The 10,542-nt window shown below is 38.1% G+C and overlaps 1 protein-coding gene across 4 annotated transcripts in view; it reads left to right on the forward strand.

Moving 5' to 3' along the window:
* The window catches only part of LOC102377403 (endoplasmic reticulum aminopeptidase 1), a 50,086-nt gene that overhangs the window by 22,744 nt on the left and 16,800 nt on the right, over positions 1 to 10,542 (forward strand). For 2 of the 4 annotated variants that reach the window (XM_025199115.1, XM_006019699.3), the window contains exons 17-19: positions 1,898 to 2,038; positions 2,146 to 2,227; positions 3,125 to 3,461. In XM_025199115.1, the coding sequence (XP_025054900.1) occupies positions 1,898 to 2,038; positions 2,146 to 2,227; positions 3,125 to 3,271 (370 nt within the window). In that variant the 3' untranslated portion in view covers positions 3,272 to 3,461. Of the gene's footprint in view, positions 1 to 1,897; positions 2,039 to 2,145; positions 2,228 to 3,124; positions 3,462 to 10,542 lie in introns of those variants that run through there. The other 2 variants (XM_025199117.1, XM_025199116.1) reach the window with 1 other exon arrangement.

A 10,542-nucleotide genomic window follows, 5' to 3' on the forward strand; every position in this document is an offset into this window, starting at 1 on the left:
ATCTACCTCTCTGGAGGAGTGTCCTTGCTGGGTGAAAGCCTTTTTAAGATTGGTGAGGTGGCAATCCCGGGTGTTCTCTTCAGTACAAATGCGGTGGTATCTGAGGGCTTGGCTGTATATCACAGCTTTTTTGGTGTGTTTAGGGTGATTGCTGGTTCTGTGCAGATATGTATGTTGGTCTGTGGGTTTCTTGTATACTGTGGTCTGTATTTTACCCTTCTGGATACTGATCCTTGTGTCTAAAAAGGGGATGTTGGTGCTGGAGTATTCTAGAGAAAGTTGGATGGAGGGATGGTGATTGTTGAATTTCTGTTGGAACTCAATCAGATTGTAGGTTTTCAGTCCAAATTATGATGTCATCGATGTATCTTAAGTATAGCAAGGGTTTGATGGTGCAGTTCTTGAGGAAGTCTTTTTCCAGGTGGCTCATAAAAAGGTTGGCATACTGTGTGGGGCCATTTTAGTGCCCATAGCTGTTCCCATCATCTGGAGGAAGTGTTGATTATTAAAAGTGAAATTGTTGTGTGTGAGGATGAAGTGTATAAGGTCAGTAATATCTTTGGGCCAGTATTCTGAGTTGTAATCTTGTTCCTGTAGATATGTAAGGCAGGCTTGGATGCCATCCTGGTGTGGGATGTTGGTATATAGGCTGGTAACGTCCATGGTGGCTAGGAGTGTGTTTTTAGAACCCATGTCCATCTGTGCTACTAGTGGTATCCTTTCTGAGGATGCTCAGAAGGGATCAGTTACAGTCACTTTATGTTCTGTGGTGAGCCTGTTCCACCCACCTTTTAGCCCAGTAGCCTAGTGGGTAGGATACCTGACCAAAAATGGGACATCCAGCTTCTAGGCTCCTGTATCTAGGAAATTCTATATAGAGCCTTGAAAACTGTCCATCCGTTGTACTGATGCTTACAACCAAGGGAGGAAGATGCATAGGAAAACAATCAGATGGAATTTAGCTTTGGAGTCTAGCTTCTGCTCCCAGTACTGTCTTGTCTTTTTTTTTTTAATCTAATTACTATTAAGTACAAAATACAGAAATATCATTTGTCAGCCTTCTCGAGTTTTTTTTTGTTTTGTTTTTTTGGGGTTTTTTTGAGAAGGCTCCAAACACAGCTGATGCATAGCTGTTTTTTCTTATGCTGGCCTACCTCCTGTTGTTATTAACATCATAGGAGCTACAAATGGAAGAACCAGAAGTGTTACTGTGATAATTCTCAGAATTCATTCAGGGAAGTCTTGAGTTCTGTGTTATGCAGCAAGTCACCCTATTGATGACCCTATTGGTCCCTTCTGGCCTTGTGATCTAAATTTCTCCATCTGACTCACTGCAGTTTTGGATAACTTTGATTTAGCTTAGACAGTGCTAAGAGATGCTTTAGTAATGTGTACAGATATTATTTATTATTTCAGTAGTGTCTAGCATCTTCAGTCCTGAACAAGACTACCTCTGCCTCTTATCTGTGGAAGATGCAGATATACCTATATGTACTTAAGGGGACTTGTGGGGTTTACATAAATTCTGAAATCCTGGAATGAGAGATGCTATAGAAATACAAAGTTGATTTTACCCTCTTTTATGAAAGGGAGATCTTAAAAGCTATCGTTATGAACTTTATGGGAAGGAAAGGTGTAGAACTGATCCAGAAGTATTTTGTTTAAACATGTGGACCAAATCCTCTCTCACCTACTAGGCATTTGATAGCACTTATGCATCTAAGGATCTAATATAATTCTACTCCACCCTAGCCACGATTCTGAAAAAAACTCCTTTTGTAACTTACCTCTATCTTAGCCTTAAAATTAAATCACAAAGGGTGGCAGGGAGGAAGAGGAGTGGGGCACGAAGAAAGAGGATCCATCCACTTTTTCTGTCCTTAAACATTGTTTTTAGGTTAATGGATCAAGGTTTGTTGGGTGATATAGTAAAAACCCAGGATCTTCCACATATCGTAGTGTTTGTTGCCAAGAACCCATCTGGTTATCACCTAGCTTGGAAGTTTCTGAAGGAAAATTGGAATAAGCTTGCACAAAAGTAAGTAGCACAGATTGGTCTACTTCTCATTTTACCTCACTGACATTTTTAAGGTATCTCTGTTGTAAACAGAATGTTTGATAAATCTCAGTGGCTGTTTTTGCTAGGTTTGAACTTGGCTCGCACTCCATAGCGGGGATGGTAATTGGAGTGACAAACCAATACTCTACAAGAGAACAGCTTGCACAGGTAAACAAATCCTTTCTTCACATGGTGCCTTCTGTGTTCAGTAGGTAGTAACAGTTTACTGAAACTGCAGCCTAGAATTAAACCTTAGAATCGGAAAAACATGAGAAGTTATAAAGCATGGGAGTGGTACCTGTAGCTCTCCTGGCAAGTGGAAACTTTGATTACTGTAGGCTCCTTCCATAGATAACCATGTGTCAAAATAGCAAGTTGAAATGATGGCCTTGTGACCAAGGCAAGAAACACAATACCTGGGTCTTCCTCTGAGCTGTTCCATACTTCCTCAGCTGTACACCTTCATATGTAACATAGGAGTAATATTTGTCAGGGAATTTGTGAACATGTTGTAAACCTATTACTGCTTATACTTTGAGTCAAGCCTCATCACTGATATTAGAGATGATAAAGAAATGACACATGAGCACTGCTCTCCCCAGTCATGGAGGTGAGATGCAGTTATATTTAGCTGCATATTGCACAGTCCCTTTCATCAGCATCAGAAACCACAGTTGCTCCATATACAGTTTTGAAAACTTCCATAGGAGTTCCTGGAAGTTTTTATGATAGCATTTGTTGTCAGTATGAGATTCTTTGGTATATGGAATATGTGGATGCAGAAAAATTAACTATACTTAATATCAGACTAAAGAATACAGGGAACTATACTAAAAAGTTCTACTTTTTCATTGTTACTGAAATTGTATAAAAAATTGTATTTTTACAACCTGTTTTTGGGAACCTCTCTTGAAACCCAATTTGAAAGGTAGACAGGGAAAAAAAAACCCTTTGCCTTCAGCAAGTCAGGATCAGGTTTCAAAATCTGGAATTCCTTTCTGCTCATCTAGTGCAATTAATTACCAGCCACTGCTGCCTCTTAATCATGAACTGTTTACTTGGTAGGTGAAAGAATTCTTCAGTTCTCTGGATGAAAAAAGTTCATATCTCCGTTGTATCCAACAAGCAATAGAAATAATTGAAGAAAATATACGATGGATGGATATAAACTTTGAGCAAATCAAACTATGGCTACAAAACAACAAAATATAAATGACTGATTTTGGCTCCCAGTTGTTGAAAACAACACTGACATAATGTGAATATCTGAAAAAACAAAGAGCTCAGTTTTTTTAATTTGTCACTTCAGACACAAATAACCTAAGCCTAATACTTTATTTACTCAAATAAAAGATGACCCCTTTGTTATAATTTTCCAGGTATAGAATCTAATTATTGAATGTTTGCCTTTAATTTGTCCCCCTTCCAGCAGGAAAAATAAATATAGGGGGATCACTCCCTTGCCCTTTGCTGCCCCCCAGCTTTCTTCTCCTGCAGCTCCTTCCCCACTTCCTTATTGTCAGACCCTGATCTCCCTGAGCACATGAAAGTGAGAGGTAAATTTGAAAACACTGGCCTTGAAATAAGCATGCCTATAGTAATGTGCATATAGACAAATTATTATGGGTATGCATAGACTTAGTTCATCCAGAATTCATGCAATTTACCTTACCTGACTTGAAATGGAGCTGGCACTGAGGGGGACTGCACAGTAATGGGCACTACCATATATCTTATTCAGGTGGGCTAAAAAAAATTGTGAGAGGTTCCTAACATGTTTTTCCAATGTGAGCAATGTGTTTTATAGCCATGCTCAGTATTGGCTTCATTTAATCAACTTCATAGTTGGTTTCCATTACTGAACACATGCTGCTTTTGGCAATAGTTCATTATATACATTGTCTAGATATTAAAGTGTTTTTTGTATGCAAATGTGAGAGGAAAGGCTTTTTTCCCCTATGCTGACTCGGGGAAAACAACCTTGTCCTGTATTTTGAGTAAATATGGTATTATTTTGGCTGGGTTGTGAGGGATGGGGAAGAGGGAGGTGTTTTGTTGTATTTTGGTCTTTTGTTATTAGATTCCAGTCAGACCTGGATTGGACCCTCAATCTATGTTTTTAATGCGATAACAAGTCTGTCCAACATCAGAGCCCAGGGGCTGCAGGCTACACAAGAAGTCACATGTCCTTGGCTGCACAGTATGCAAGTTGCACTGGCTCCCCAGCATCTCAATGTGTGCAGCCCATCCCTGCCACCCAAGCAGCATGAGTCCCCTGCTGCCACCACCATGCTTGGGTTTCTTTTCCCCTCCCCTCACTGACTTGTAAGAAGCATGAGCCCCTCTGCCATGCTGGTGATCATTCTTCCACTGCTGCTGCATGAGCCCCTTGCTGCTACCACCACACGGGCAGTCTCCTTACCTTGCTGCCATGTGATACCCCTTCTGCCACTACTGTGCAGGCTATTCCCCCTTCCCTCCAGCTGCTGCTGCATGAGAAGCGCTAGACCCCTTCTCAAACCCTCCCATTGGCTGTGATGCGGGCAGCAAGCTCAGGAGACCTCTTGCAATGCCATCCTGCCCCAGAGACCCCAGCTGCTGCCACCACACCCGGAGCCATAGGAGCTTCGATGGCCAGGTGGGATTTTGGGGGCTGCATGTTAACCCTATATGGGTCAGACGTGACCTGCAGGCTGCCAGCTGGATAGCTCTGCAGTAGCACATCCCCACCCAAAACTTTACAGCAAGGGAACCTGCTGACCATATGTACCCTTTACATAACTATCAAACCATGTGTATTAGGTGGTCTGGAATTTAACAATGAATTTGCTCGTTCTGATTACAACTTTCAGAAAGTATTTCAGGGCAAACAGATTATTGGAACTTATCGCATGGAAACTTCTAACTCACCTCATGTTCTCCTTCACTCAAAAAATTATGATGAATCTCAGTCCCAATTCTCTTATGATTGAGTGCACTCAGTCTTAAGATAATTTTTTTTTCATAATGCACCTCATTTTGGTATTTAATTCTATGGAGCTTGACGGGGAGTTAGAGAGTAGGGTATAAGTGGAACACCTCAAAAGTAAAATGTGTTCCACTGCAGTTATGCATTCATTTTTCCTTCCATATTTTCCTCTCTTTATCATCATATTAACACTTGACCTTCAGAGCAAGCTTTCCTGTACCATCATACTAGACTTAAGTAAAATACCTACTCCCTAGTATATTAAAATCTTTGTAATATTTTGTGGCTAACAAATTGGAGAAAATGTTTTGAATGTGAAAGGAGGCACGGATTTTTGTGAGTGATATCTTTTGCTGGACTAGCAGCATGGCTGGGATAGACTTAGACAAGCTTCTGGGTACCACAGTTGAAAAGTATCAAATACTATTTTAAGTCACTAACATCAGTGATTTTTTTTTTGTTGTAATTGGTAGCTTTTCACTAATAATTGTGCTTTTTAATTTTTGCCTGGTTGCAGAATTGCAACTTAAAAAAAATGTTTGCAGAAGATTTACAAATCTAAAATGTGAATAAACTTATTTTGATTTTTTTAATGTAATTGGAGTATTTTTTTTCTATTAAAAACATTTAAAAAAAGAAGATAAGGATGAACATTGGGTTGGGGCTAGAGAAAAATATTAATTCATACTGGATTTTATTCCAGGCTCTTTCACAGTAAGTTGTGTGGAAAAGTAGTAGTCACTTGAAAGGGACATGAATTTGATCTAATAGCATCTACAGTGATATTACTAATTTTTCTTCTCTCCTGTTGTGTGGATCTTTTGCATATCAGGGGAAATGGTGAAGCTCTTCATATGTAAACCGCTGTTATATGCACAAACTGAAATAGAAACAAAAACTTCAGACAGATGTCTGATTTTTAACATAATGATAAAAGTCTATACATCTGTGCCTTAGTCCCCTATCTGTAAAATAGAAATAATAATAACACCTACCTCACTGAGAAGTTGAGGCTTATATCATTAATGATGAAAGGAGCTTTAAGCTCTTCCAACACAGATTTGAAGTTTTTTTTAGAATGTTTGAAAAAAATAGTCCTCTTTTTTTATCGATTATTGAATCTTTCATTTACTATAAGAAATGTTCTCCTCATTGGTTATTTACAGGAATGGGAATTGTGAATGTACTCTGCATCTATTTTTAATCTTACTGCTGTACATAATTATATAAAAGAGTAACAAGAAACACATTTGTCATGATTTGGAAACAAATTATTTGACTCTTGGGTGTAATTTTCAGTATTTTTAAATGTGTATGTAAATGTGTGGAACTTCTAAAACACCAGGCTCTTAAGCTGAAAGAGTTGTCATAGGTAAACATTATGGTACAAAGTAAAAAATTTATCAGAAAAATAAATGTGTTGTTTACACCATGCGTGTTGGACTAGTTACTCTGTGTAATTGTCAGATGGGAAATGAATGTGCTTCAAAAAACTGCGAGACTTGTGGTCTAGTGCTTACCTCCAAACATATATGTTCTGTAGAACAAGTGAAAAAAACAATTTCACTTGTGTTTTTTAATTTGTTTGTTTTCTAGTTTACCAATTTTTTTCAAAATTTGAAATCCAAAATTTTCAATATCTTACATTTTTCTTCACTGTACTGCAGTGATATCAATAATGTAGCAGTTTTGTTTTTCGCCCTACTTTTGTCCTGTTTACTAACATTTTAAAAAGTCTCCAACTTGGAAAGTTACCAAGTGGTAGAAAGGAAAAAAAAACACATTAAATTCTAGATCTCAGAAGAGTGAAAGTTTCTCTGGACACTAGTAGATACTGTCCAGAGAAACTTAGTATAGTTCAGCTTTTCCAATAATCCAAGATAAATGAAATATGTTTTTAATGTCGTGTGTGTAGATATGCTGTTTGCTAACTAGAACTAGCATGGCCTGTTTCACAGACTCTGAATTTTACTGTCTGTCAGCATACTGGGAAGGAAGCTAACAAACAAAACAAGCAAGAGTGTGATGGCATAATCTTTGTAAATTCAGTCTCGAGACAGACTTTCCCTAACTACTCGGGTATTAGGATGATTTTACAAGCTTACAAATAACATGAAGCTTCAGTCTCCTAAGCAGGGTATTTTTAAATTTGTTAAACCTTTGTGCATATTATGTTAAGGGACAGTACAATTTCCCTTGGTTTCTTAAGCTTGTGAGTGCTATTTTGCATCTTCAATTATTAAGGGTGCACCAATAGACGTTTTCGGGGCCAATACCAATAGCTGATCTTTAAGGACATATATCGGCCAATACCGATCTGATTTCCAATACGCAGCTCTTCAGGTGAGGGAGGGAATGGGGGTGGGGCAGGGAGGGGCATGGGACAGAGCCGCAAGTGACTTTGAAAGATAATTCTAACTTTACAAGAGTTACTCTTATTGCATCTGGGGGTCCTGTCTGGGCATTTTTCTTAACCTCAGAGCAGCACTGTTATTTGTGGTGACTGGCAGATTCGAATGTACAAAAGACGGTCTTTTGTTCATCTTCTTCACCTTCAAATTAATTTCTGTGTGCTTCAGGGGTACAAATTCCCTGATCACCTTCCTCACATTCTAGACATCAACCAAAACGAAGAATTATTAGTAAAAGAGAAGTAATATCAAAACCTAGTTTTGTTCAAACCATCTGAATTGCTCGTTTATAGTCATACTTACTTCCCAGGCTAAATTATCTACTAATTTAACTTTTTTTGGAGAAAAAAAAATCAGTTGGATCAATTAAAAGAATAATAATTAGGTTGTTGGTTTTTTTTGGTTTTTTTTTAAGTAAATATACATTATTATGCTCATACATATTACATGCATTTTATATGGAATGTATACATTTTCACGTCTAATCTTGTACTGTAGATAGTGATACTTAGCTACCAAAAACCTCAGGTATTTCCCATACAGTATGATGCAGTGCTTTGTGAAAGTAGATTTCTTGAAGGCTGAGTGATTGAAGCAGTTCCCAAACTGCAGGGAGAGGAAGGATTACAACAGCTAGCTGCACTATCCCCAACTTCAGTTTGCAGATTCTTTTTTCCTGTGGTCTAAGAAGGGTTGCCACCATTTGCTCGTCTTTTAGTGTAAGAAGTAGCCTTTATACAGAACAATTTTCCCTGGTGCTGGTGAGGAACCACTTGTACTGCTCCCAACAAGAGTGGCAAAAGGACTTCTTATGCAGAGCCCCTGAAGAAAAGAGGGGGGATGAGGAGTGGGGAATAGGCACCAATTCCTGCTCTGTTTATATGGCTGAAAATAACAGCTTAATTCTTCCTCATGGACGTTTTCCAGTCTTCTGCACCAGATAACACATATGGTTTCTCTGGGCTATAAGCATAATTTTACTGAAGAATCAGGTACCTAGTAATATTAGGACAATATTTTTCAAACAAAATATCAATATAATAGGTTTCATGACTGGAGAAGGGAAAGAAAAAAGAATATTGACAGGGTCGTCTTTTCCTAAACTATAACAGGTTTCTACACTTGCATTATTCAACCCAACCCAATAACTTAACATGGGACACTACACTTAAAATGAGAAAATGAAAATGTTATACTGTATAGTTTATATTGCCCTATGTGGTGAAGACTTACCATTACCACTCATAATTTCAGGACCCAAGCTGTGTTTTTAACTTAGGGTTCTGCTTGTAGTTAAGACTTGCCCTCCACTCAAAAAACAGGGCAGACAGTATATGTGGTGTCATTTGAAGCCATAGATGGGGTGGAAGTACAACACAATTTAGGAGCCAACACAGTAGTCTATGCCAAATTCTCAACTTTTCATTGACTCCTTTCTCCAGATGAATGAGCTGTAGTGCAGACCAAATCTACATTAGGGTTTGGCAAAACTTTTTTTTCTCCATTACTACCACTAGAGAAGCTTCTTAAAGTAAATATATTTGAAATAAGGACCAAGTCACACATTCGCTCACAACAGTTGCACATCACTGAAATGCAATGACCTATTAAAGTTAGAACATGTTAGGACATAACCCTTCCATGAAAGGGAGCAACTTTGCAATGTCAGAAAGGCACGAAACATTGGCAGCCCATGTGTAGCACTCAGCAGATCAGGGAGGCAACAGGGAACACTGCAACAGGAAGAACAGGGAGCAGAAAGTAGAGCAGCAGATTGGGCAGGGGAAGGAGATGAATGGCACTTGGGACAGATGCGGGGCTTACATTGTACCATGCCTGCCAAAAAGTTTGACCCTGCACTGTTCAAGCATATGTTGCTATGAGGCTAATCCTGCTTGGTAGTGAGAATTTCTCTTGTTTATAGGGGAACACCATGTGTATTTTAAACATGTATTTTCCATCCAGCAACAGAGAGAACACTTCAGTCCAATTTTTTTTTCTTTTTACAGCAATGAAAACACACTCATCTAGCAGTAGTAAACTGGCAGTTCTTAGATTTTGTGAAATTGGAAAATCATATCAAGTATTCTCGTTTAGGGCAAAATTAGAACAAAGTGTTAAATTATAATTATTAATCTAAGGGGAGGAGGGGCAAAATGAAATGACACCACTCTTGCTAAAGAATCTTAGGCACAAATTGCAATAAAACTTGTTGCTCCTAGCATGCTTGCTGATGATGGGTCACTACAGAATGGTGGGGTGGCACCATGCTAGTTGAACACTAAATACACTGAGATTATGAAATAGAAAAGCCCCTGTAACACATTTTCATTATTTTGATCAAGACTGACTAGAAAGAAAAGACTTGTGGAATTAAAACCCTTTCCACCTCAAAGGCTATATATATAGATTCACTAGTGTTGAAACATTGTACATTCAAGAAGCTTTGCCATTAGGAAACTAATAGCTATTGGAAAAAAATATCATTTGCACAGTTTCGTAAGAAAATTTCAGTACAGCAGTTAATGTAATTTTTAATACCCCTTCTTTTTACAATTGATATGTATTACTATACCAAGAGTAACATTAGTTGATTTTATTCTTATATATTATCACACAATGGCAACAAATATTATTACAACACCCTCTTCACTCAAGTAGATTTACATAAGATTCTCATTTAAATGTCCTTAAAACCTGTAGTGTTTTTTTTAGTGCTTAAGTACAAAAAAAAATAGGATGTGGGTTTTGTGGAAATTGAATAATCTGAGGGATCAAACCTCGCATTAAAATTGGCATAATCTGATCTTTCTGTCTGGGACTAAAGTGTTTTAGTTCAACTGTTAATTGTTCATTTTAAAAATAGATGATTGCTTCTGAAGCTTTCTAGTGTTTTTATTAATGTGTATGGACTTGTGGCTAAAGAAGGGGTCTCCTTTTTAAGAGGTCTGCTTGTATTCTTGGCTGCACCTCAGGAATGTTGCGACTTGCCAAATATAAATGGCTTGCCAGGTAAATCGTAGTCAAGTGAATTAAAGCCAAAACTGTAAAACAAAACTTATTTTAAGTTGTGTCAAATACAAGACTTCCTTTGGAGCCTCCTG

Source organism: Alligator sinensis, unplaced genomic scaffold, assembly GCF_000455745.1.
Source record: "Alligator sinensis unplaced genomic scaffold, ASM45574v1 scaffold223_1, whole genome shotgun sequence".
NCBI lineage: Eukaryota > Metazoa > Chordata > Crocodylia > Alligatoridae > Alligator > Alligator sinensis.